This window comes from Anas acuta, chromosome 27 (assembly GCF_963932015.1).
Source record: "Anas acuta chromosome 27, bAnaAcu1.1, whole genome shotgun sequence".
In the NCBI taxonomy this organism is placed as follows: Eukaryota; Metazoa; Chordata; class Aves; order Anseriformes; family Anatidae; genus Anas; species Anas acuta.
The window spans coordinates 5,122,853-5,150,773 of NC_089005.1; the positions used below are offsets into that span (position 1 = coordinate 5,122,853).

The following is a 27,921-nucleotide window of genomic DNA, read 5'->3' on the forward strand; positions in this document are numbered from 1 at the left end:
ACATCGCTGAGGGTTCCTACAGCCAACCTGCAAGAGGAATCAGGAGGAGGCCTCTACCTCAAGATGACGACTTGTCACTTCAGCTAAGAGATCAGGATGCCAGTATACAGTCAGAGGAGCTCCCAGCCATTCTGTCTGTTTATATTTACAAGATGGAGAAGGCATCGCCTCCATTTGATTGCCTTATTCCTTTGCTGGAGGGTACTGCTGCCCTTCAAAAGAAAGCCCAAGCCACCACCACAATTAACATTTCACGTGAGCCCAGACAACTTCATCTTGTACTCACCAGCTGAGCTGCAAATGGCAGCAGCAGAGACTGTGCCCCTTCATCTCTGCCTGCGGGGCTGAGCTCCCATCCACAAGAGCTCATGTGGCAGCACCCTCAGACCCCAAACAGTTCTTCTCCCATTCCCTGCAAAAACCTTAGCTATCTTCACACGCTTCCTGCATTGAGAAGCTCTTCGGCTTCTGAGACTTTTTCTTGTTCCATAAGTCTTCAGAGAAACATGCTTGGTCAACGCTCTCTTCTCATTTTTCACTGCAGGATATATCTCTGTCTCCCAGAACAAAACTCAACAACATAGTCAATAATCCTTGTTGTTCTTCTGACTGTTTCATAATACAGCTCAATATCTAAGAACAACCTTGCTTATATCAAAAGGGGAAGATGTTATAAAGGGAAATACGTTAGATCTTGAGTGCAACTGAATAACTACCCACAGATTTTTCAGTGCTTATCACAGTTACGAAGATGAAGACCAGAACGTTAGCAGTACGTGTTTTGAAGGTTGGACCTCAAAAAGGCAAGCACAAGGCACAAAAACTATGCCTATTCTCGCAGCCAACTATTTATAATAATAATTATCCCTTCTATTCTTAGCTTCGCTCTACTTTGTACTTCTAACACAAATTAACATAGCGTTAAATGTAAGCTGGAGTATGAATTTCTGAGTGTCTTTTCAAGCCCACAGACTTGACAGTTTGAAGGTGATTGCATTTCACCCCAGCTCAAGCTCACAGAATCAATGAAAGAAATGGCAACTTGCACATCAAACGTATAAAACAAAATCTTGCTCAAAGCAACAATTCTAAACTTACATGTAAAAAGAGAGGGGAAAAAAGCCAAGACGGAAACATTGAAAGAAGACCCTTTTCGTGGAAGAACGCGAAGGCAACGTGATAAAAAGAGGAGAGGAAGAGGATGGACAAACGTTGTTTCTCCGTCCAAAAGTTAAGGTGGAACAACTCTACCGGACGGGCAAAGAGGAGCGTCAGGAGGCCCCCGGAACGCCCCCAGCCCTGCTGGCTCCTGCTCTCGCCCATCAGAGGGGCGGGTTTGGCACGAGTGGGCCGAGGAGAGCCGGCGTGCCCCCCGCCACGGACGCTCCTCATCCCCGCCTCGGCCGGCTGACCTGCCTGGGCGAGCCCAGCGCGACAGCCCCCTCGTCAGAAGTTGCACCGACTCAAGCAAAACGGCGAGGCGCCGTCCTTCCCCCCCGCAGACGGCAGCGGGCACCGCGGCGCGGCCAGAAGCAGGCTCCGAGCGCTGCCACCGGGAGCCGCCGCCTCTCCCCGTGCCGCGCTCCCGCTGACAGGGGCTGGGCACGGCGGGCTCCGTGCTGCCGCCGGCCCTTTGTGCGCCCCGCCGGCACCGGGCGGGGATTCCGCGAAAAAAAAAAAAAAAAAAAAAAAAAAAAAAAAAAACACACAAAAAAAACCACGTCCCTTCGGGCTAACCGGCCGAGAACCGCCTCCCCCGGAGGCCCGCACGGCGCAGCGACACCTTGCCGCCACGGGGCCGGGGCCCCTTCCCGGTGCACGGCTCGGGGGCTGCAGGCAGGGCCGGCTGTCCCCGCTCTCCCCGCTGCCGCCGCCGGCCGCCCTTACCGCACATGCTGCTCCCCCGCCGCCGGCCGCGCTGCCTCTGCCAACCGAAGCCGCCCCGCCCGGCCCGGCCCAGCCCGGCCTCCCCCCCCGCCGCCGCCGCGGGAGCCCAGGGCGCAGGCCCGCCGCCCGCCCCGCCATTGGGCCCCGCGCCCGCCCCGCCCAGAGCCCGGCCCGGCCCCCGGGACGTGGCGACCGGAGCCGCTGCCGCCGCCGCCCGCAGGCGGGGCGCTGCCCCCCGGGACGTGGCAGCCGGAGCCGGAGCCGCGGCCCGAGAAGGTCCAGCGAGGGGCGTGACTGCCGGCAGGGAGAGGCTCGGTCCTACAGCTGGGCAGCCCGGTGACACCATCTCCGTGTAACTGCCACCGGCAGGTTCTGTTGGGAAAAAAAATAAAAGCCTGAGGATAGAAAATGGTAGCAAAATCCCTCCTTAGGAAAAAAAATGCTCACTTTATCTTGACGCTGAAGAAGTCAATACAATAAGATTTCCTTACAAAGACTAGAGAGAAAACAAAAGCGTTAGTGTACGTTAAACGGGACTGTGAGAGCTTTTGACCCCTCTGCTAGAACCTGGCAGAACAAACAGAAGGAGGTCGCCAATATAAGAAATGTTAAACGTGAGCAGCCAGCACACGCAGCCATCTCTGCTTTTGTTCAGCAGCGAAGGCATTACAGTAATAACCTGATGAAACAACACAGTTCCTATGACTTGATCGCGTCAGGCAGTAACTGGGAATCGAGCTGCTTAGCCCTCAATTTTCCCTTTGACCATTGTGAAGGTGGAGGAGGGCTGACCTAAAATTCTGATCTTTCCTCAGTTGTGCTTGCACACGAACCCACTTCCACGTCTTCCAGGGTGTGGAAGCTCCAATGCGTGGAAACCCTGGAGCGTGTCCAGAGAAGGGCTACAAAGCTGGTGAAGGGCCTGAAACACAAGCCCTATGCAGAGAGGCTGAGTGAATGGGAATAATTTAGTCTGGTGATGAGGAGACTCGGGAGACCTTATTGCTCTTTACAACTACCTGAAAGGAAGGTGTGGGGAGCTGGGGGGTCAAGCTCCTTTTGCAGATAACTCATGATAGGACTAGAGGGAATGGCCTCAAGTTGAACCAGAGGAGGTTCAGGTTGAAAATGAGGAGACGTTTCTTCTCAGCGAGCAGTCAGGCATTGGAACATGTTGCCCAGGGAAGTGGTGGCATTACCATCCCTGGGGGTGTTCAAGGAAAGGTTGGACATGGTGCTTAGGGACATGATTTAGTGGATGACATTGGTGGTAGTGTGATGGTTGGACCAGATGATCTTGGAGGTCTCTTCCAACCTTAATGATTACATGATGATTCTTTCGTTAGGAAGCTGAACACCTTGCAACAGCGGACACACATTTACTAGATGAGAAAGAACTCCTAACCCACTCTATGACCAACTGAAATATACACAACATATGTTGACACAAATATTGCTCTCATCAGGTTCATCCGCTATTCAAACTACCTTTGTTACTAACCTACTAGAGACACTGGTTTGTCTGTTGCTTTATTGCTATGTTAGGGGTTTCTGTGCTGTCCTGTAGTAGGTCCTGCTTCACAACTTCACTGGCAGAATTTCTCCGTAGATTCACTGCAAATCTAAAATGTACGTACAGCATTATGTGAATTGTGAAGAGAAACTGAAGGATATGACCCTACTTATAACAAAGGATCCACCAGACCTGAAAAAGCATGGATAGGCCTCAGAAACACTCCAAAAATACATAGCTCATATCTGCAGCACAACAAACCCTGAACCTTTTGACTTAAATCTATGCAGTACTTGACAATGCTATAAAAATACTTCAGACTAAGGCTGTATGTACGAATAATCCTGGTGTAAATTTCTCAGAATTTTACACAGAGAGAAATCTAGCTCCGTGTGTTTATTCTTGAAGTGGCTATTTCATATTTTCCCCATAAAAAAAAATAAAAAAATTATCCCCTATGTAACTTAAGTTATTCTGAGTCTTGCTGAACGTGGCTTTAAACCATAAAATAGTTCATACCAATGCAGATGTGCAACTTAGTACCAAAGGAAGAAATGTGAAGACAGTTTCCCAAACCATCTCTCACACACAAACCTTTTAAAATAAACAGTGTGGGCCACAGACAGGAAGAAGTACCATCTCTCCTCCCTTAGCCTCAATGTCAGTTGAAATAGAAGTTCTGGCTAAGGTCCCAAATTCTGGATGAACTGCACCTATCACCTCCTGGAAAAATGCATATTTTGTGATTACTAATATGACACATGTTGAATATTAACATCAGGTAATGTCAGCTGTTTCTTCCTGGTATGCTGACAGCACCTGCTCCATAAATCCTGTCAGCGAAGGCTGTGGCTGTTGATTGCCTCATACCATATAAAACAGTGTTATCAGGAGACTGCCTAAAAGACAAACAGGCTACTTTCTTCTTGAAGCATAGAATGAATCACATCCTGATCAAAAGCACATCTCCACCTGTAAACAGGTTCAAGGCAGAGAGTTTAGATGGCTATAATCAACCTCTGTAACAGAGCACTAGAATAACTTGGGAAACATAAATGATTTTTTTATTTTCTCTATCTGAAAGTGGTGAAAAAAATCACTGAATGGCATACTAATTTTACACAGCAAAGATACCAACATACTTTTTCTCTTCTTAAAAAAAATAGTACCAGAATATGCAGTCATTACTATTTTAATTGTAATGACTGGCTGCAATTTTTAGAAAAACTGAACAGTCAAAACCACCTTGCTGACCTGAATGTTACAGCACAGTAGTTTCCCAGCTCCCCTAACTGAAGGGCCCTCTTTAAAAAAAAAAAAAAAAAAAAGCACAGAGAACACCATACACTGTACTACCCCAGAGGACACTGGCCCACTGGATACCTCATTAACTCGTAGGCTAAGCACTGTAAGCATTGAACAGTCATTGCTATATTCCCCTTTCTGCCTCTGTCTGTGAATGCAAAAGGTTTTTGGGTGGGAGGAGGAGGCAGGAGGAAGCCCCTCACCATCGGGGCTTCTTTCCATTAACTAAGCTTTTCCATTGAGATCGGAAGGCTCGCACAATCTAACAATATGATGTTTCTACCCTATTGGGCTGTCATAAGATCAGAATTTATGGTTATTGCTAATGCTGTAGATGGAGTTGAATTTTGTCTCATCCCCCTGAACCAGTCCTCTCCCGTGTCACTGAGGAATGGATCTCAGTGGTTACAGCAGTACTGAATGCAAGGGCTGGTCCTACAAAGTATGAAATGGCACTCAGCCCCCGCTCTCTTTATCCAGAGCTAGAGAGCCCCTCCGTCACTTCATGCAGGACAAGCACTGATCTAGAAAGCTTACTTTGCTGTGGGACAGAACAGATAGAGGGGGAGGGGGTGCAGGCCTTAACATCTCTCTGCAACAGCTTGAAAAACTTTGTTGAGGACACACAGGGCATGTGCTGGACATGCGATCTTTTCAGTCACAAGATGCTTAATCTTCATCCTCAGTACATGCAGGCTTAATTTGGTCCTATTTGTACAAATCAAAACCCCATTAAAAACAAGACCGGAAACAGACAACAACATAACTGGATCCATACTGTACCTGAAAGAAATTAGTACTGCTTAATTGAAGAATAAAGACAACACCTGAAAAGATACATTTTTATTTAACATACAGATCAGCTACTTTGCTGCTTATGTTCTGACATATATAATGCATTGAATTGACAAATAAGACCTAAAAAAGCTCCGTTTTTGACAAACGAGAAACATTACTTGCCATTCTATGCTTTGCTGATGAACATGGTGATAAAGTTTGCATAAGCTCTCTTGGATAATATGAGCCTACCTCAAGGGGAATTTTGTCACTGATATAACTTGTAAGATCAGGCACTGTGAACTTTGTAGCGAAGTTGAAGAAAACATGGTAATTTCAAACCAATTCCTAAATCCAGAGTGGGTAATTTAAATAACAGTAGGTCATTACTCTACATGAAAGCTAAAGAAATATTTTGCTAAAATATTTATTTTCAAATTTCCAACAAGTAATATGAAGTTTATTGTTACCACATGCTGATCTGGCATGCTATATAAGATTCTCCACTGACTTAATTGATCCCATTTAAGAGACTCGGTGGAATTACACTGGCAAGGAGGGTAACAGGAAATATACCAGAGGCTGTCAAATCCTTGCACGCAGGGAACACTGCTATAACCATAAGCCAAATAATGACCGCAAACTCAGCTCAACTGTGGCAACACAAAGAAGAAATACTATCTCCATTAGGCAAGCCATCTGCTAACGCTAGGCACCAGGAAGAAATTAAGTCCTACACGCACAAGAAATAAACAGAAGTACTTGCAAAGCCTGATTTACGTATTTCAATTTCAGAACAATAAATATTTCTCTTCCCATAGTCTCAAAAACTGGAGTGTGTTCTGCTCTGCCACGTCCTCCCCTCACTTAGCCAGGGCAGCCAAGTTACACATCAGCTGCAGTCTTTGGCACTGTAGAAGGAACAGGATATTGCATAGGTAAACACATTCATTTTCTTTGCTATCCTACAAATGTAATTTGTGCCCTTAAGCATTGCACATTCATCTTGATGTAGGAGTATTATGTAGAGAGATCATCTTTTGCAAGTTTAAACAGACCACTAATGGTGGCTGAACAATTTTACTTTAAGTAAGCTAATTAGTCTTGCTACTTACTGAAGTTGACATGGATCACTTTTTAATATTTATTTAAAAATGTGTTTTTTAAAACAAACAATTCACTTTGTTTCTGTTGCTATTACATGTGCAGTGGTAGCAAACAAGTAGATAACTTTCACAAATCATGGCAATATTGCATCCTCTAAAATTAAGAGCTGAAGTTATGGGTTACTTTTCACACAAAACTGACATAAAAAAGCTTTTTATTAGAACTTGATAGAAGTAATCTTCCTGAATCACCCGTTTATACAGCAATGGAAAAAATATTTAATATTTCTATTGCATAAAAATAAAGTCAAGAAACTTTACTTCTGCCCCCTCTTTTTTAAAAAATCTTGAAATTTCTGTATGGAAGAACAATGAAGAGATATATCACCATTTTTAGAAGCCTGCCATTTCAATGCAGGGCATTTAATAAATTAGTGGACAAATTGCTTAAACTGAGGAGACATTTTCACCAACAGAAGTACAACTATTTTTCTGGCAAGAAAGTCAAATTTGGTTGTTTCTCAGCACAAGGCTGATTTACATACCACGAGAAATAAATACTTATTTGGCCATAGATGATGCTAGCTTAAGTAGAATTTGCTTCTTTCTCCACGTCATCATCATCATCAACAACCTGAAAACAAATCCAGAAGTAGCTTAGGTAAACAGTGCAAACTCTCAGTCCTGTAGCATTGCGTAGAGAATTTATTGCATTAAATCCTTGCTGGACTCAAGGGGAAGAGTAGCTGTTCTATATCACTGAATAACAATGGTGACACGAAAAAATTAAAAAAAAGCTTTCAACCAAAAATACCATATGGAAATATGGCTGAAATAACAGGAGCTGGTCACATTACTACAGAGCCCACTAGAATTACTGCAGCATATCAGATTTTTAATGAAAAAGCAAAAGAATCTACATTGGACGGGATGAGAACTTGTCCCTTGCTACCACAAAAAAATCACCAAAGCACAAAGGTAATAATCACTGTCTAACAGTTCTGGGCTCTTCAGCAAAGAAGGAGATTCACATGCTGGAGAGAACCCAATGAGGGATCACCTCCCTCAGCCTGCTGGCACCACTCAGGGACACCGTCAGTCTTCTTTGCACACTGCTGGCTTATGCTCAACTTGGTGTCCACCACGAGCCCCGAGTCCTTTGCAGCCATGCTGCTTCCCAGACAGGCAGCATCCAGCACATCTTGGTGCAAGGGGCTGTCCTTCCCCACATACAGGACTTCGCCAAAGCGCCAAATCTTTTGCTAAGGCACAGCTTCTGGCTTACAAAAATTATAGTTATATATCCCATTCTTTTGCTTAAACTGCCAACCTGGCATGCTGGAAAGGCAGAAAGACCCTGTCTTATTTTTTTTCTTTTTTTCTCGTTCTTAACCCCCCCCCCCAGTTTAAACAAAATCAGCTGTTATCTCACACCAACCCACCTGTTCAACGCCTTCTACTTCAGGGATGTAAAACTGGAGCATGTTCTGTATCCCATTCTTCAGGGTGATGATGGAACTGGGACAGCTGGTGCATGAACCCTGCAACTTCAGCTGCACAATCCCATCCTCAAAACCTTTATAAATAACATCGCCACCATCTTCTTGCACTGTTGGCCTGATGGAACAAGACACTCAATTTAAAGTGTAGCTGAAACAAATTTCATTCTAGGAATCTTAAGAAGAGTTCAATTTAACATACTCTAGCATACCAGTTCTTTGCGTAACTACGGCAACCCTCTTTCTCTACGACCACCTGATTAAATTTTCCCACAATTCATATTTTGCTGGACTCTCACATTCATGGCTACAGTCTTTTTATTGGATATTAAGCAAAACATATTTGCAATGCATACAGTAACATGCAAAGAAATAGTTGAAATTCTTTGCTCTAAGAATCTAAGAAAATCTTTGCTCTAAGCACCTTAGAGCAGAGCTTGATCCAGCCTGCAAAGCCCTCTCCACATGTGATGATGCTTGCCTCAATTATGCACCAAAATCCAGGTGACTTTCATCATATAATAGGTGTATGTCCACTATATGATGCATGTGCATCTGTTACATGACTAGGGACAGGGATAAACAGCCCTTACATCCTTCCATAAATAAATACACAGCTTACTGTAGTTTATATAGAACACACAACAAACTCCAACTATATAAAAGCTTAATTCTGCAAGTGGGTGAAGAAACCAGCATCTTTTATGATTATAACCCAGTACTCATGGCATTTCTGCAGCCTGGTCTTTTGCAAACAACAAATGACCAGCCTTGTAACTGCATCCCCATAGCAACGTTTTTCCAGACCAAACTAAAACCATCCCATTACTCTAAAAGAAGCTTTTATGCTTATTTCCAAAATAACTCTTTTTAAGAGCTACACTCCTAACAGAATAACCTATGAATCTGACACATTTATTAACTGCTCACCACAGCTAATTATCTCAATTCCAGAAAGTCAAAGAATGTGAATAAAAATTCCTCTTTTTTTAAAAAAAAAAAACTTTAAATTAACTTTTTAAAACACTCTGCAAGGGAGTAAGAAACTTTCAGATCTCCATTCCTTCTTTCCTGTGCCTTCTTACAACATTTTTGCACATATTTTTGATTCACCAAACAATAAGGCTCTGTATGTACCACTGGCTTGTATATGGTTTCCATCAGCTACCCTGCTGTATAATGAAGTAAGATGCACTGCTGCTAACATTCTCATCAACAGCTTCTTGGTCCACCAGGGAGGAGAAGAAAGAAAGAAAAAGGTGGAAAGAACCAGTGATTTTGACAGAAATTCTGTGAATTTTAAGAAGGGCTGCTGGTAACTCAAGGACAAAAATACCATACGTATTTTAAATGACCACATGCCGAGCCCAGCCAGACTTACTGAATGCTACTTTCTGTCATGGTTTTACACAAAAGCGTAATTCAGTGACATGTTTCAACACTTAGTGCATACATCAATACACTTTGGAAAAAATGTTCCATCTTATTTCTGCTTTTCTCCCTCTTTCCTTTCAGAGAAACCAACCAGTGTTAGACTAAACACTGCACCTAAAATGTCAAGTTGATTATTCCTTTCAGTTCACTTTAGTAAGCAATTAATGAACATAAAAATATTCTCCAGGTAAACAACGCAATCCACAGCCACTCTTGAGACTTCATTAGTTACAACCAGACTCTAAATTAAAATCATGCTAAAATATCAATAAAACTAGAGCAGAGTATAAAAACATACAAAATAATAATATAAAAATAATATAAAATAATATAAAAATCCGATGAAGACCAGACAGCAAGGGGATTCTGCTAGTAAATTTTTCTTGAACTATGACACAAGAAATAATATAACCTACTTTGGAATACTTGGAAGGGAAGGACCAGTATAAGACAGAGATGAATGTAACAGAAGAAAAAAGAAAGATGCCACTGTTAAAATGAAGCTTATTTGCGTTGTTTTCATTATTTAGAAATAACTGGGTTAAACACAATGCTTAAAAGCTTAAATGCTGCTTAAATGCACTCCAGAGGGTAAGACTCTACACTATTCTGCAATCACTCGGTAACACGGACTCTGTTCAGTACACGGTTTGCAGGAAAAATAGATAGAAAATTTTTAGTTAGAGTAAACAGCATTCACAACTCCGGCCAGTTCTGCATTTAAACCCCCACACTAGATACTGAACTGTGAAATCACACATACCCAGAGAAAAATACATGTAGACTGTTCTCTAAATAAATCCAAACCAAGCCTATCTCAATCCATCTAGCAGCAATGTTGGTTTACCTTATTCTTGTATCCAGCAGTTCTTTAATCATTAATACTACTTCATCATCTTCTTCTGATGGAGCTTTGGAAAAGAAAAAATGCAGATCAGAACATGGATAGAAGTTTGTTATGATTACTAACACTGCATAACCATAATAGCAGAATGAAATAGCATAAAACCATTGCTGAGATGACTGAAACCAAAGGTGGACATCTACCTCCATGTATGTATCTTTATCCACATCATCCACATTCACATACCAGGCAGTGACTGACATAAAACAACATTGGCTCATAAGTACCAAGCAAAGGCCTTAACAGCAGCGCCACCTTTTACAACAGCGAAGACAGCACACAAAAAGAAGAAAAAGAAAAGGAAGCAACTACCATTCATTGGTAGGAAGCATGGGTTAAGGCAGGGTCCTCAGAAGATTCATTCTTTCTGCTAAGGCCAGCACAATTTCAGGCTCCGTGTTAGTCTCACAGAAGCATTTTTGAAATAACTTTTTCAAATAAAATAAAGCCTATCTTAATATTGAAATGAAATCCAGACAGAGAAGAGTAGAGGGGAATTATAGTAATCATCTGCCTTAAAACTGTAAGGAAAAACTGTACAAGCTGTTAAGTTGCAAACAAAAATACAAGACAAAATACTGTCCTTGCCTCAAAATATAAGTTAGTCTTAATTATTTTCTATTACAGCTTGGAAAGGACTTATAAGCACTTCTTGTTCATGTAAAACTGTAAATCTATCATTAACAAATGGATGTTAAGTCTGGACACTCCCTTCTGATTTAAGAGGGGAAATGAAAACCCTTGTAGGTGCCCACGTGGAAAGGATGTGCAGCAACACCCAGTAGCTTTCTAAACACAGCCTTGACACTTGCATAAATATTTCTTGCACACAAAGTACAGCAGAACATGGGCCATGCTGTCAAAACACATAGCTCAGCATAGCTCCTGTGAAGGCACACTCATACTCCAACTGATGAAAATCAGGCTTCGTACTTAGGCTTAAGCAACTCTTCTAGACAGTTCAGCATTTCTTCTGCTAGAACATGTGTGTTCTGAAAATTCCTTCCTGTGTTAAGCTTTAGCAGCTTTCACTTTAAGTTCTGTTGCATGCTTTTCTGTGGGATAAATGGAAGCTCAGATATCACCCAGACTAAACCCAGTGGCTGTTGGCCGCTTCCTTAAGCATTTGATTTACCTGTATCTGTCCTAGGCGCCTCTTCAGTAACTACAGGTAAACCAGAGGCAAAGAAATCCATTATAGTTGCATAAATATCTGGTTTCAGCAAGTTCCAATCCAGGTCTTCACTCTCCTATGAGAATCAGGAGAAAAGTGATTAAACAGAACATCTGCTTCCTAAAAATAATAAAATTAGATAGGGATTCCTCTTATGTTAACAACATCATAAAGGTTCTCAGGTTTCATGTGCAAGTCCAGCTTTGCCAAAAATGTTTAAGACTCAGAATAATCATCAGAAAGGTTTCCTTGCTTGCAAGCCAAGTGCTGTTAGATTAGCTAAAAAGTGAAAAATAAAGTTTCCTAAATACATTACTTGACTTTTTTTTTTAAAAAAAAAAAAAAAAAACATACCAAAGACTCAAGTTTGTTATGGTTCCATTTCATTTTGAGCCAAAGTATAATTCACTGAATTGTCCAGGGCTCCCCATACAGCAGGAGCGTAACTGCACAGTTCCTACACGTGACCTTATCTCTGCTGACACTGAGTGCCACACCTTCAGTAAACACAGCACTGCCTGCATCGCACCTCGTTCCGGTCACGCAGTTGCCTCGCAAGAGGTGTTCTCGGGAGGTCACCAAGCCCAACCGCCCGTTCGAAGCAGAGCCAGCTTCCAACCTGACCAGGCTGCTCAAAGCTTCCTCCAGCCAAACACTGACCATTTCCAAGGACAAGATATCTACAGCTTCTCCAGGCAACCTATTCCAGTGCTTATCCACACATGGTGAATTTTATTTTTTAAATATAACCAGCATTTCCCTTAATGCCCTTGTGACTATTGCCTCTGGTACTTTCATTACTTATCTCTCAACAAGAGTCTGCCTGTGGCCATTGACGTGGCAGGTGAATCTCGGGTCATGTTTCAGCACATGTGAACGTATGTTGTGCTTACCTTGGTGATTGTGATGAAGTCTGGCCCAAAGAAAACACTTTTAACTCCTTCAATTCTGAATAATTGCCTGTTAAGAAAACAAACAAAAAATACAAATGTTTCAGCCAAATTCCTAACAATTTATTTACTCATTCACAGAAAAAAAAAAAAGTTCTAAAATACATTTCCAGACAGAAACAAGCACAAAGAGTGGAACCATTATGACAAACTGGCATCCAATCATCTAATTCACCTACAGCACAGCCAGGAGCTCCTGCTGTGAAACAGCGTGGGTAGTCAAAGTGAACTTTCAGGACTTTTCCACAATATATGCGAAGAGAGTTACTCTCTCCAAACCTTCTTTGGAGGCAAAATAATATTCTATGTATAAAGGTATATCTGATCATCATCAAAACCACTTGGTACCTATGGTTTCATGAAGGATGAGTGCAAACTCAAGGAAAAGTTCCTTTGCTTAAAGCAAGCTATTTAAGTAACTGAGCTCAATATAAACTGCCTTCAATTTCACTGGAAAAAATGACAACCATTGCCATTCTCTGAAAAGATTAGTGCCAAATGGTTCGCAAGGCTTTAACACACTAACTCACATTGTGAGCAATCTTGTATATTTTAGCCATTTTTACAGCATATAAAAACTTGGAGATTTAGCATTCATTCTGAGTTGCTTGAGATGGCCCCATACAGTTTCCAGCACCAGTGGCACATTAGCACACATCCAAAGCAACACAGATGATAGGAAAGAGCACCCTTTTGATAATATTTTAAGTATAAAAAGCAGAATGAGTCTAAAGACCCTTTTCCACAAACACTTCATTAAAACCCAACAAATTAATGTACAGAGTAAGCATAAAATGCTACTTGTGAGAGTTAAAAAATAAAGTAAAAACACATTCTAAATAAGAAGCATTGAGAGTTAAACCTGTCAAAAGGCTGTAAGTTTTTTTTTTTTTGTTGTTATAGTTGAGAGAAGAAGAAAAGATACTATTTCAAAAGACTGGAAAACATCAAAAACCACAATGAATGCAGGAAACAGAAATCTTATCACAAATGTATTTGTGATGAAAAAAATGACAGAAGAGATTTCATAATACCCATCTGAATTTCCACACGCAGAAGTTATGCATGCAGCATGTTTTTACAACATTAAATCAACCAGATTCTAAAGCTACTGAAACAACAAAATTAAGAGTGCACCAAAATATCTAAGATCAATGAAATACTTCTCATCCCTCTCTCACCTTCTAAAAACTTGTATTACTTCTTTGGAAAATATTTCATTTTAAAATAAACTATTATTCCATTTACAAAAAATGTAATATATGGTTCATGAATACATACAGACATTTTATTCCATTAACCTGCACAACACACATAAGCTTCCCTGCCACAGTCCACACTCTAGCACATACATTGTCTTTGATGAAAATGTCTGTTTGCAGATGTATGACAACACAAAGACACTTTCTGACAGCAGTTTGCGCTTTGCAACCTGATGTACTTTGGCATAATCAGATCCTACTGTTTCAGCATTGTAGTAACGCATTGTGATGTCCTGGAAAACCTTTCACACTGTATTTGTTACTCTAAGTCACAGAGCTTTCCTTGTAAAGATCCTGTTTGCTCTCAAACAATGCTACCAAAGACCTTTGGAAGCACTGAGCTGTATATCTGATAACCCCATGCTTCCTGGACAGATCACATCAAGTAGTTCTACTGGTATACAGTTCTTCCAGTATACACAAAGATGACTTAATTTAGGACCTCTGGACAGAACTTATTGCAGCCTTTCTGAACCTTATTCTCCAAGTTTTATTCTCCAAGATAAAGGAAAGTTTATATTCAGAGGCTAATGGCAAAGAAGAAAAATAGATGCTTCCAAATACTTACAGAGAAACTTGTGACGATGCTCCAAGCCCCTTCTACACCATGATGATATGAATGAATTACCTGCTTAGTGATTCTTACTTCAGGTTACATATTTTGGTCCTGAAAGCTGCAACTTCCAAGACTTGTTATAAATTCAGCCTGAGAGAGTTGGCCAAATTTGGTCGCATTCCTTTGAATGAAATATTTTAAACCTTTCTGGAAGGAAAAGGTTTATAATGCCAGTTTTGAAGTTCAGGTTAACACTAACAACTGCCAAAGCAACCTACTACATTTAATTCATAGCATTTGGGGAGTATTCACTTCCTTATGTTGTGTATTTCCCAATTCTGAAAACTTGCATGATTTCTGAGTAACTCCTGGAATTAGGAATCTTCCAATTGGAGCAGTTTTGCAAAATCAGGGCCAGAGGTATTACTTATGATGCAGCAACTGTTCAAGAATCCTGGACTTACAATGCCATTCAATCCAGCTGCATAAACCAGACGATGATGCATTCTGCTTTGACAGAGCCATAGGGAGCACAAACATGCAGAAAGACTACTTCAATAGCAACAATCTTCCCAGCTTCAATTTTATGCTCAAGTAAAGAAGCACCAAAAACCGAAACCCAACCAATCTGCTCCTGAGTATACTGAGGTGCAGGACAATCAGAAGCTGCATTTAAAACATCAGTTGTAAACACACAGCCCACACTGGTGTGTCCTGCCCTGTCCCATTGCTCCCCCCCATCCAACTTTGATGTGCTTAATAATACCTTGCTAAAGGTGAGCAAAATGCTGCAGCAGGTGTGGAAAACTCCATCGTCCTTGACTCCAGTACTTCTTTGCCTGGAATAAACTTCAAACTATTTGGATTTGGTGTGTCCTGAGTTTGAATAAACATGCATCTTACTGGAAATTAAAAAAAAAAAAAAAAAGGAAAAAAAAGAAGAAAGTTAATGTAATCAAACCTAAATAGCTTAAATGGAAGTCAAGGATTCCAATTTCCTGATTACTTGGCAAGCGAAGACTGAAGGCTCACTGTGCTATTACCAACAGCAGTCTGTGCACCAATGATAAACAGGAATACATGAAAAGATCCAGACTAACAAACATTGTAACATTATCTTATAGGAAACAAGATAAATAGAATCTTGTCTTTGCTTCTTTTGCTAACTTGTATTTACTAAAAGGCAGCTGACTACAACAGTATCAAACGGTGTGAGGCTCGCACCATCCTCACTTTCTATAGAGACCAAGAGATAGCAACCTTCATACCTTTGCTGTGGTCAGTTCTTTTATTTTTTTTTGTTTTTAAATATTCAAATGCTGTAAGATCCCTGTCCAGCATTATCACTTCCTGTTCAAAGTAAAGGCTCAGTGTAAGTTTCACTAACCCTCTCTTGAAGAAACACTATACGGAAATACATTTCCACATATATATTTCATGGAAAGAGTCTCAAGCTGCACCAGGGGAAGTTTAGGTTGGATATCAGGAAAAACTTCCTGAAGGAATGTGTGGTTAGGCCTTGGAACACGCTGCCAAGGGAAGTGGTAGAGTCACTGTCCCTGCAGGTATTTGAGGTGTGTGGACAGGGCACTAAGGGACACAGGATGGTGATGAGACTTGGCAGGTCAGGTTGATGCTTGCACCTGGTGATTTTGAAGGTCTTTTCCAACCTAGATGATTCTGTGATATAAGACTTTTTTTTTTCTTTTTTTTTTTTTTTTTTTTTTGTCTTTCAGCTTTACAGTTACAGTAACCATGCCTTCTTTTAATATTCATCTGAGGGTGAATTACTACACACTGTCACTTGTGTTGTAGAAATTGAACCAACCCCCAAATTTAAAATTAAATGGTAAGACCAGTAAAGATAAATTTTTACTAATATTCATTTTGAGGTGTAGGTGTTTCTTTCATTACAAAAAAAAAAAAAAAGCCAAAACTGATTTGAAATAAAAATTCAATATTCTGCATCTGATGGTGTAAGTTTAACAGTGTATTTTCCTGTAAACGTGTCCATGCAGCACATGCTTGATGTTCTACTAAAGCCCAACATCAGGTAGGGACAGTCCCACTCCTTCTAATTCTTTCTAGTTCTCCTTCTAACTCTTCCTACACATGAAATAATTCAATTAAATATGCACACACAGCAAAGAAAAAATGCATTTTAAACCCCAAAATATCTAGTAAATAATATTTATAAAGAAATTATTCTGGAGAAACTGGCTCACATAGCTTCAAAAAGAAGGATTTAAAGCAACAGAACGAGCTTACACATTTCCTAAACTGCCATTTTGCTCTTGACTCCCTAGCATTAGATGACAAATCACAGTATTTATAAATTGCCAGATTGTTACTGCATGTGTCTCTCATCACAACAACCCATTTGACTCCAACGTACACAATGGCCAAGTACTCAGATACTACTTCTTTTATAAACAGAAAACAGGCTTAGCATGGAAGTACTTATTTTCAACACGAAAGGAACAGTCCTGATAGAACAAGTGACTCGTCAGCTCTCTCTGTGGGTATGGAAGAACTGCTCATCTTCCAGGTCCGTTGGCATCCAAAATCACATCCAGCACAACAGCATAGTCACAAGTAGCTTGCAGCAGGGGATATGGATGGTGTAAATAAAATACGTTCTGCCACTTTTTTTGAAAGCCATGGATCACTAAAAGCTATCGTTTAGTGTTCACATTAGTATCTCAAACACCCTACACCACAAAGAGCACCTCCCAGAAGAGGTGCCCAGGTGGGTAGACACTGCATTTTGCACATATCTTCAGCAGCTGAAGATCCACCTTACCAAGGCCAGGTTTTTTAATCATTAATCCACCTGGAGTTCTTTGCACAACTGTGAATAACTCATTCAGAATTTGTTGTTGGTAACTGGCTGTATTTACAGCTAACATCTGCATTGTTTCTTTCAGCCCTCTAAGGGAGGCTGTATGTTTTCTTATTATTCTGATCTGCCAGCTGCTCGAGGTGAAAAAATACCAAATAGAGGCAGACTTTAGTAGGACACTTGCAGAAGCAGGTAAAACATCAAGTCAAAGTGCACCTGTTGCAACTACATGGCTAGAACTGAAATAAAAACCATGCTGCCGTACCAGGTAGGATTAAGCTTGCTCTGAAATCAAAAGTAAAAATAAACTTAGTGTTTTTTTCTGTTTCGTTTGTTTTGTTTTCCCTTAAACTCTTTGCTACAGCATTAGAAAGCAGCTGCTAAATGCTAAATCCCTCAGGCAGGTGCAAAAGCACACTGTTTTTCTGCACTGCAAGTTTCACAGACTTTTGTTTCTTTTTGCTGAGCATACAGCCTTCCAAAAAGCTGTTAGGAACAACAAACTCAATCTTAACCACTGCTTTTTCTGTGTAATACCAAGTTACCCTTGCAGGTGATATTAATGGAGAATTACGTTAATGCACCCATGGGTGCAGATTCAAGGGGAGAAAAATTAAAAGAAGAAAGCATCATAGGTCTAAATATGGAAGGCTCTGCCTTCATCCTTGCTGGAATAGGCAGCAGCTTAATCTTGCTGAGCTAAGGAGCTGACGCAGGACAGAGGGTTACAGGAAGTCTCTCATGAGGGATACAACTACACTAAGACAAAATTTAAATTAAGAAATGCAGCAAAGCCCAAATATTATTTTATGCCAAAGTCCCTTGCAGATCTTGGCAGATGAATGCCATAAAGAACACACATCTAATCAAGCAGAAATCAAGCCATGCACGTCTTCTTCCTGGGCTTCAAATGTCCAATTGTGCTAGTACTTCACTAAAAACCACCTAGGAAACCCCCCAGGAAATTTTATCACACTCACATTTCGAAAAAGAGTGGGCTTTCATTATTAACACAAGACATAAAATCCCACAGCGCATTAATCTACTGATTTTAGCTTGTATTTACCTGTATTATGCAATACTGCAGATGGAGGAAATGACTTCTTTTGTGCAAGTTGGTGGAAAGGCAGCTTAGTTGCCAAATTATGATCTTTTAATATTGTACGACAAAACCTAGAGAAAAATCATAGTTTTGTTAAAATTTCCAAATTATAAGTTTGCACATCCCCAATATCCCAAAGAAATTTTTTTCACATGCTCCAAGAATCCCCAGAACCCAGCAAGACACCCATCTACCTTGATTCAAAGTAGCAAGCCAATAGGTTAGACTATGAAATGCCCCTTAGTTTTCCCCCTCTTCAATGCTCTCTCTTGCTCAGTAGATGTAACATTGGAATCTAGACTCCTTCACAGTCACTAAAGACAGACAAATTGCCTTACATATCTGTAACAAAAAGGAAGGTCACCCAAGAGGAGCCCACTGAAGAAGTGCCAACCAAGAACCTGGACATCTAACTTGGACAAATTACCTAATTTTCTGAACATTTCAGACAGCTGAGATGAGCCCAAACTCCAAGCACCTAAGGCAAAATAAAGGCCAGATTTACTGCTTTACTCTGGCTGGTTTGGCTGGTCAAAGTCCTCCAATATGGCTCTTAGAATATACAAGACAAACTAAAAAGATAACACAATGGCTACTTTTACTCAAACAATTCTTTCAGAAGAATGAATATCTGGACAGCATTTGGATAAAAGACAAAAACACTATTACCTACATGTAAGCAATGCAGAGTGACATGGTAACAGACCTAGCTTTCCAGAGTGTAAACGCTTACCTACACATCCAATTTCCGTAAATTCATGCACACCCAGCAGCTACAAATACTTTGTTTCACATGTAAATTCCTATCCTGTAACTAAGACATGACCATCTGAACAAAGGGACAGCCAAATGCCACGGGCAGCATGGGGGGGCTGAAGGTGTGTTTGTGGTGGGGGTCTTTTCCACGTGCCGCTAGAAGCCTTAGTGTTTCAGAGCAAAGTGAAAACTGGAAAATGGAACCAAATTCCCCTCGTGTCAAAACTAGCTCAGATAAATACTAACATGCAAACCATTAGTTATCATTTGGTTTCTCTCCTCATCAGGTGCAAATGGGAGAAACACGCAGATGAAATAAATCACATCCATAGGGGGTCTTACTGGGGAAGAAATTCTCTCTGGGGGTCAGAAAGCAGAAGAGAGGCACTACACCCAGGTACAGATTCCTCAAGCACAGGAACAGGCAGAAAGTCTCTCCTCACAAAACTGACCTTCCAGCTGTGGGTGGGGGAGACAAACAAAGAAAAGCTCTAAAAGGTCTATTTCCAACCTAAGTGATTCTACAATACTTTTGTGGTCTCGGTAACACTCCTGAGAGTCTCTTAACAAATTCTTTCCACTCCTGAGCGGAATTTGGGGGCAAACACCCCTCGGTGCACGCTTTAGGCGATCACCCCCGTTACTCCGAGGTGTGGGCGCAGGGGTTGAGCAGCCCCTCAGGGAGAGGCCCTCGGCACACCCGCGCTGGGCAGAAATTAACTCCCGGCCGCTGTAACGGAGCTGAGGGGAAGAAGCAGCCTTTCGCCGCCTCTCTGTAACGACGGGGAGGAAGGGGAAGAAATAACTTCACCCGCGGCCGCCCTGCTGCGGCGGGGAAGGGAAGGGGAAGGCCGAGGCGAGCCCGGCGCGGCCCGGGAGGTCGCGGTACCGCCCGCTGCCACAGGGCGGGGAAGAGACGGGAAAGCGAACCCCCGGGAAGCGCCGGGCTCCCTCCTCGGGGCCAGGGCAGCGCGGAGCCCACGGGCTCCGCAGTCACCTACCGGCCGCCCAGCCCCGCAGCCGCGCCGAGCCACCGCGCGGCCGCCATCTTGGCGCTCCTCAGCCCCGCCCCAGGCACTGCCGCGACCCCTGGCGGCAGCGAGGCCGCTGCTCCCCCCGCCTGAGGCCCTGCAGAGCGCACCGCCCTCGCGGCAGCGTTTTTGCTAAAAATATGTGTATATATACACACACATATATATATATTTTCGCCCCCACCACCACTTTTTACGCTTTCGGGCTGTTCCTGCCAGCAGGGTGACGAGGTCCCGCTGTCCGTGCCCAAGCTCCTGGCACCCACCTGGCAGGAGCAGCGTCGGTTCTGATGAGCGGTTTTTGGCAGCACGGAGCGGGCCAGGCCTCACTGCCAGCCCCTGGGGAGGAAGCCCATAACACACAGAAAGCCTTGTTTTGTTTTGTTTTGTTTTATTTTGTTTTATTTTTTCCACGTTACAAGAAACGGTGAATCCAGCCCACTTCTGAATGCCCTTCCGGAGATGGGGCCTGCGGAAGTTAGAGGTCGTGCACTTGTTTTGATTGCGTGATTTTTGGGGTGGGAAGCTCTTGATTTTGCAGATTGCAGCCGCTGTGGACCCCAGGGCTGTTGCATAAGGAAGGAGAGGAAAGTTTCCCTTGGGAGGAAGGAGACTTTTGCACTTTCAGAAAGACAGAGACGCCAGTTTGTGTGGCTGCTTTTCCCCCTCTTAGTGCAATTATATTCCTGCCAGTTTTGGACCAGAAAGCCACTTACATTAGGCCAGCTATGCCTGCTTATTCCATTACAATTAACTAATACAACCTAAAGTCCCACCAACGTTCCTTGAACAAACTTACAGCTCTTCCTTTCAGCGATTCCTTGCTGCATTGGCTGGATTCACTGTACCTTGGCATGCCGCAGAGCTCACAGCAAGCACGCTTTCCCTGTGCTTTGCCAAAACCCATTTCCAGCCCCCTCACGCCTCCCACAGCACACGCGAATGGCTCGGGACGACCCGTGCAGCACGTCAGCCACGGCTCACCGACCCCTCCACTCTTGTGCAGTGCATCCTCTTCGGGCACGGGTTTGTTGCGCATCCTCCCTTGCAGCAGCTCCTGTGTCTGCAGGGGGCTCAACAGCTCTGTGCCACTACAGTGTTGCCCTGGCCATGAAGGCCCCCATTAAGCTGGAATATCCTCAGTTTAAAAGATCAATTTGACTTTGCAACTGCTGGATAAAATAGTAGAGCCAGGACAGAGTTCAGTACCTTAGCAGGAAGAACTCATTAAAAATGAGTCTTCGTATCTAGTAAAAATATTTTGCATGGAAGGAGAAGAAGGCACAGGAGAGACAAGGTATTGTAATCAGGTACAGTTTTAATAGAATGTACATAAAGTTTACAACTTGAATATTTCTTCATAATGATTACCGGAAACACAGACGATCACACCTGGAGTGCAACACTTGACTCCACCAATCTGCAAGTCAGAGGTATTTCCAAGACCGCTACAAATCACTTTAATAACAACGTGGTTCAAGCGGAACACTTCTCTTGCAACATAAGTCACAGAGATTGCTCGTCACAGTCAGCAGAGGCCACAAACACCTGCAGCTCCAGCTTCCTGCTCCACGTGGAGACAACGCTCCTCCACTGACAATAGGAGTTGCTTTCACTGCTGGATGTGGTGTGCGGAGATGCTCAACCAGTTGCAACCCCTGATGCTTTCCTGCATCAAGCTCCCAGCACCGACCACACGGACACAGAAAGCCCCCTGCCCTCCCTGTGCTCGCAAGCAGCTCACTCTCCCTTGCTGCAGGAGAGAGTGTGGTCAGGACGGCGGACCAGCACATTGCCGGATCACAACCATCCTTCCCACTTCTCAGCGGGACTTTTCTAGCCATGTGTGACAACCTTCACCCTATGCACAATGGAAACTACAGGCTGGGGCTTATTTTTAGAAACTCAAACACAGCTGATCGGGTTTCAGGAATGCATTTCAGGACTGGAACAAGATTTCACTGTCACGATACCTGCTCTAAAAATGCTTTGGAGTCTTTTGGTGTACTGAAAGGCCTTAAATTAACACCGTGAGGAAAAAAAAAAAAAAATCAACTCCCCAACACAAGAGTCTTTGGTGGAAGCTGAGTTAAAGTAACCGATTACCACTTTGGAGTGATTGAGAGTTCAGCAATTAAACAGATCGCGCTCTGTCTTGCCTGATTAAGTCACTCTGAAGATGCGCTCCAGGCAGCGCGCATCATGATTGCTCATGCGGGTTTGCTGTCACGAGCTTAACATCACTGACGTGCTGCATGCATACCGTGCAGTACAGATTGAGTGTGCGCTGGCTTCAAGAGACTAAGATTGTAAACTGAACACCACACACAACTAGTGCCGAGATGAGAGATGGGGAGAAGGCCCAAAAATACTGCAGCAGGCGAACCCTGGGGTGGCTGGTCCCGGTATGTGCACTTGTGCAAATGTTGCAGCAAAGAGGCACAGAGAGCAAACCCTGTTGCCTTGTCTTTTCTCCCCCCCCCCCCCCTTTTTTTTTTCATGCAGAAACTCTGCTTACTTGCTTTGAAGCGCTATGTTTCTAAGTGCATTCAAGTTAAGTTGGCAATGGATATGAACCACGTCGAAGATTGTCACAGGACTGAAGTGGTAACTGCATCCTTCTGGCCATGAGGTCTCCCAGGAGACCCAGGGCAGCTGGCAGAATTTACTACAGCTTTAAAAAAGGTGAAACCAGTGGTTCTGTTCAGAAAATTGACTTTAAAATGTTGCATTGAGGCCATACCAGTCTTACTGCATTAACATCACCAGCTAGGTGACAAAGAAAGCTACAAGCACTATTACTCCATGATCGTTAGAAACTGCAGCTTCACAAAATAAGGAAATGAAATTTCCACTTACAATACATCACGCTGAAGCTGCAGTACTGGCCATGCAGGATTAGGAGGAATACAGGCTGGAAACTAGAATGGTATCAGACTAACTGGTATTGAAATTCGATTTTCTGACTGCAACCAGAAGTCCTATTCCTTCATAGGTCACACACATAGATTCAAACAAGCTCTCCCCCCATCGCCCCAACATATTTTTAAACCATTTAAGCACTAGATGCATGCCGGCAGGATCATTAGTTTCTGGGGCGTGGTTAGCTTGCTCTGTATAAAGTGCTTGAGGAACAGAAGCTGCCAAAATGCTAACTGGAAATTCAGCCTGACCCAACCTGAGCCCATGCTGCCGGTGAGCCCTCGCACCCAGCTGCACCTCTGCACGCTCCCCATCCTCCCATGGCCAGCAGCGCAGGACAGAGAGGTCTGAACGATACAGGGCTCACCTCCGCCTCACTGATGTGAGCACACCAGAGTTTTTTTTTTCTTTTGTTAAGCGACACCTGGATGTGGTATCGTAAGAAGTTTCACAGAATTATCCAAAAGCAACTTTTCAAGTAAAAAAAAAAAGAAAGAAAGGAAGGAGAACATGAATCCAGTTAACAGAGGTAATACCTTGAGCCCACATCTTATTTATATGTGGTACCTGCTTACTCCAGCAAAGCATATCCTGTGTGCACAGATCCATCCCTACACTGCCAAGCCCTGACCTTCCTTCTGTTGGCTTCCCGAATGAATTTAACAGCTTAAGGCCAAATTCAGCCTGCTGGCCATGTGCATCGCCACGGCACAGCCGTATGCTGAAACAAATCTACATCCTCATGCTTAGCCTCCTTGGTATCCCCTGCATTTCACAGTTTGATATCACGGTCCTCCTTGGCATCTCTCACTGATCCAATCCAGCAACAACCTGCATGGTCAATCACTCTCAGGTATGTATTTGAACAGAAAACTCAATGACAACAAAATGCAAAAAAAGTACAATTTCAGCTTCACTAAAGGTCTTAAGGGAAACCCAGAAATTTCTTTGCAGCACTTTATCGCCCAGAGGCGGTGAGGAGCACAGGAAGAACACACCTGCAGCAGCACACCGGTGCTATGCAGCAGAACAAGGCAGGAGATCCAGCTGCACACAGCCTCCATGCCTCCAAGAGCTGTCCGTCCCCTCCCCAGGGCTTTCAACACCTCAGTCCCACTTTTTTTTTTCTCTCTCTGTCTTCCAGGTAAACCCAATGCTGAATGCTCCCTGCAGCAACATTTGGTTTACAACTTTAGGTTTTGGAAGGGAACAGACTAGGGAAGGGACGCGGAATGCAGAACAGTCGGTAACTCCTATCTGCACATGCTTTGTTTGTCATCTCCTGGTGCTCCAGACTTTTCCATCCACCCTCTCCTTACTGCAGGGCTGAAAATTCACCAGAGACCTGAACTGTGTTCTTGTTCATGTGCTCTGCTTTGTTTGAGCAGTCTTCACATGCATCTGTAACAAGCTCGCTGAGTTACTTTAATGTTTATTATCTGGACATCAGCCAACACTATGGATGGAGGCAGTGTCTTTTTTTTTTTCCCCCCCCAAAATTGAATTTGGCTGCAGCAGCTTTCGCTGGTGTGACTCCAGCACATTACAAGGAGTTACATCATCCCTTCCCTCCCCTAGTGGGACAGTAGTCCTGAATCTTCTCTCTGAGTACAAGCACATCGGGAAGAGGGCATGACAGAAACCTGCTCCACTCGCAGCAGGTCCTGACCACGGCAAACTACCTCAGCAGCCAGCTCCAACAACTCCCCCACAAAAGCTCAAAGGCACTTGTGAGAGAGCCCCAAAGGCCATCTGTCGTTTAGCCTTTGTGCAAGGCTCCAGCTTACAGGATAAGGATCAAATTCACTTGGGAAATGGTCACTGCAAGGCTTTTGAGGGGCTTGGCAAAACTCCTGGAGTCAATGAGGAAGCCCTTGCAAACAAAACAACTGGAGATTGTTCTTGGGAGACATTCTGCAACATCAGCACCTGTTAGGATGTAGGACCACTGCACTACAGAGGCATGAGTGACTGCGAGCCTAAAGAGCCCCCACACCCACATGTTTTGAAACCAGACAACACTTACAGATACATAGCTGCTGCTGGCCAGAAATAGCAGGACCAAGACAAGCAATGCAACAGGCACTTTGCAAAGACCAAGGCAGGAGGTTTCGCTCTTATCTTTGCCGTGTATTATTGTGAAGAGAGGGAAGCAAAGTCTACTTTATTTCTGCCTAGTGGCCAGCAGGTGACAAACAGCTGGAGTAAACCTTTTGGACTATCTTCCCACCAAACACCATATTGGGATTCACTACATCAATGGCAGAACAAACAGGGAGATGTCTTTCTCTTTAGGAATACGGTAGGAAGCACAAGATTTCTGAAGTAGAGCAAATGTTACCAGAGAAGAGTGAGTAGATTTTGTTTGGGTTCATCTTGATTGATAAGAAAACAAAAAGCAGAACTGATGAATCTAGAGTCAAGCTCTCTGCTAGCATATATCAGTCTAACCGGATTGCACCCACTGCAGAATTACACCAAATGAGGTATGCAGATCAGGACATCTGTCAGGTTATTTCCATAATAAACTTTTCCATCAGGCTTATTTTTAATACTGTGTTAATGCATAGCTCTCTCCTTCACAACAACAAAAGCAAATTTCTGGGTCCTACGCTTTGGCATAAACCAGACAAGATACATGCATGTCAAAGTTTTGCTTGATATTTTGATTTTCCTAGTAACAGCAATGGTATCAGCCTGACACATTGCTACGCTGAAGTTTCAGTTCTCGAGCATTTGAAAGACAAGCAGTGGAAGGCACTGAGTCCTCCTCCCGACTGCTCTGGGCGCTGACACACTGTGCTTTGCACATGGCAGTGAGCTAACGGGTGCTGCACGCACGCTGCCACTGTTCTGCTCACCTCTGCACTGCATAGACCTGGTGCTAGACATTGCCTGTTGTGCATAAAAACCTACAAACATGCACTGTACATGAGCGAATGAACCTGGAGCCTCAGCTGCCAAGCTTGCCAGTGCTACCAGCAGCAGAACATGTCACCTTGCTGTCCTCCAGAAGCCCCCACTGCTGGGAACAGAGTCCCAATAACCCTTCAACGTGCGAAATCACTTCTTTGCCAGAGCATGAGCCAGTCCCGCTTGACTTGCTCTGTAATTAATAAGCCTTCTAATTCATCTTATAACGTCTTTCCCCAGCCAGAAAGTATGGAATATTACAGTTTTGGAAAAGCATCTAAAAATACCTGGGGGTGGCATGGAAGGCAGTGAGTGGAGGAAGGTAAGAAGCAATTGAAAAGGATATGAAGATCCTGAGAGCCAGGCATTCAGTTTAGCTAACATAACTTAAAATGGTTCAACTATGTATCACTGCAAATAGAGTTCTGACCAAATAATAATAATATATATATATTGCTATGTCATTCAATTCAACTAAGAGGTTCAAGGTCCCATGAGAGGTGTTCTACAGGAAGCACACCTCCCAGCTCACAGCAGATTAAGGCTTTTGCTTTCCTGCTTTGGAAGGAAAGGGTGCTGAAGCAAAAGGATCCCCGTCAGGCAGTTCCGTAGTCCTGGAAGACAGGGGGGCAACAGATACAGATCCTGCTATTGCCTGTCTGTTGGTCTGAGAAACCACTTTGTAAGCAGCTATGGGCTTGACTTCAAGACCTTGCCCATCTTCTGGACTGTAGTGACGGGAGTACTTTGACAAGGATTGTGGACGGAAAGGCTTGTTAACCATGGAGCCCAGGATGGCTTCCTGTGGGAGCACTTGTCCTTGGTTCCTCTCACTGGGCACGCCGCTGTGGTCGGGTTGCACACCTTTAGAAGGGATGTTCTCCTGGGCCTCCACCGCTCTTACAGAAGGAGGAAGATTGGTCGGCTGAGTAAAGCCTGCAGAGGGATACTGAGGTCTTGCCGAGGCCGTGGACCCATGAAATGCTGTATCCAGGCCTTGGAACATAGGGCTGGCTCTGTGTTGGACATCGCCTGCTTGACTTAGGAAAACAGGAGGTGTGAATGGTTCCTTAGGCATGCTATGAGAAGTCAACTCTTCCATGCTTTTCTTTTTTGTGAAAGGGGCTCTCAGAAACACATCTGCTTCTTCTGGATGTCTGTGAGCCATATTGCTCTTGGAAATGAAAGGAGCTTTGGTAAAGACATCCACCTCATCAGGCACTTTTCTCGAGCTTCGGAAAGGAGCCGTGGCAAAAACATCTGGTTCATTAAAAACTTCCCCAGAGTGCGACTGGAAGGCAGGGAATGGCATCTCCCCTGCTCTGGCCTGGGAAGATTGGGAGTGGGCATCTTTGGAAGCCTCCCGTCTTTCCCTGTGTCCAGCTTGCAGGAACCCTGGGCCCAGCTTGCAGGTTTCCTCCTCCTCTTCTGAATCCATCAGTAAAGGCCTGGATCCACTACAATCCAAAATATCTCCTTCATGGTCTGTCCCCTCTCCTTCACTGCTGTAGAAGGAGCTGTTGCTTGAAGGACCATCTCTTGCTAAGTAGTCTGCCTCTGAGTTATGCTGGGTTTTCACCTCTAGCATCTCAGACTGACCTTTGTACAAAGCAAGTCCATCACTGCCAGAAGGTCCTTTACAGAGATCAAGAGCTACAACTGGAAATAGGGCTGGATCCCTCTGCAGACCTAAAAATGCAAAAGAAGAGTGTTACTCAACAAGCCATATCTCTTTAGTCATAAGAATGAGTGTAAGTTCTTATTACACAAGAAATGTCATGAAGTTCAGATTTAAACCACCACCACACATGGAAAATGAAACGGAGAAGGAGGGTAAATAAAAGAAAGTAAAAATGCCAGGGAGGGTATTTACCGCACACAAGCTGACACAACTCAGCACTGTCTCACGACTCAGGGACACCACAAGTACAAGTTTTCAGGAGATGGATGATGTTTGACAGACAAATGGGCACACTCAGCACCACTCA

The 27,921-nt window shown here is 43.4% G+C and overlaps 3 protein-coding genes across 25 annotated transcripts in view; all 3 read right to left on the reverse strand.

Annotated features, from left to right (window-relative positions):
- The window catches only part of GFPT1 (glutamine--fructose-6-phosphate transaminase 1), a 43,336-nt gene extending 41,301 nt beyond the window's left edge, over nt 1–2,035 (reverse strand). For all 3 annotated transcript variants that reach the window (XM_068662187.1, XM_068662188.1, XM_068662186.1), the window contains exon 1: nt 1,888–2,035. In XM_068662187.1, the coding sequence (XP_068518288.1) occupies nt 1,888–1,894 (7 nt within the window). In that variant the 5' untranslated portion in view covers nt 1,895–2,035. The remainder of the gene's footprint in view (nt 1–1,887) is intronic.
- A 3,498-nt stretch (nt 2,036–5,533) lies between these two features.
- Nucleotides 5,534–20,223, reverse strand: NFU1 (NFU1 iron-sulfur cluster scaffold). 3 transcript variants are annotated; one of them, XM_068662190.1, is made up of 10 exons: nt 20,069–20,130; nt 19,410–19,526; nt 18,276–18,382; nt 15,134–15,269; nt 12,493–12,559; nt 11,561–11,675; nt 10,369–10,432; nt 8,031–8,205; nt 7,134–7,222; nt 5,534–6,393 (listed from the first exon to the last, which is right to left on the reverse strand). In XM_068662190.1, the coding sequence occupies exons 1-9, from the start codon at nt 20,113–20,115 to the stop codon at nt 7,175–7,177; spliced, it is 876 nt and encodes a 291-aa protein (XP_068518291.1). In that variant the 5' UTR covers nt 20,116–20,130; the 3' UTR covers nt 5,534–6,393; nt 7,134–7,174. The 3 variants fall into 3 exon arrangements, with proteins under 3 accessions (XP_068518291.1, XP_068518292.1, XP_068518293.1); XM_068662191.1 differs by lacking the exon at nt 19,410–19,526 and having other exon boundaries at nt 20,069–20,223; XM_068662192.1 differs by lacking the exons at nt 19,410–19,526; nt 20,069–20,130 and adding an exon at nt 19,314–19,339.
- A 1,173-nt stretch (nt 20,224–21,396) lies between these two features.
- Nucleotides 21,397–27,921, reverse strand: part of AAK1 (AP2 associated kinase 1) — an 89,485-nt gene continuing 82,960 nt past the window's right edge. For all 19 annotated transcript variants that reach the window (XM_068662156.1, XM_068662155.1, XM_068662157.1 and 16 more), the window contains one exon: nt 21,397–27,622. In XM_068662156.1, the coding sequence (XP_068518257.1) occupies nt 26,472–27,622 (1,151 nt within the window). In that variant the 3' untranslated portion in view covers nt 21,397–26,471. The remainder of the gene's footprint in view (nt 27,623–27,921) is intronic.

Excerpts from the sequence above, each read along its gene's own strand:
- NFU1 (XM_068662190.1), bottom strand. The coding sequence starts at position 20,115 with ATGGCGGCCGCGCGGTGGCTCGGCGCGGCTGCGGGGCTGGGCGGCCG. Across the intron at positions 11,676-12,492 it reads ACTTCATCACAATCACCAAG|GAGAGTGAAGACCTGGATTG; the intron begins GTAAGCACAACA and ends TGATTCTCATAG. Across the intron at positions 10,433-11,560 it reads GGCGCCTAGGACAGATACAG|CTCCATCAGAAGAAGATGAT; the intron begins GTAAATCAAATG and ends TCTTTTCCAAAG.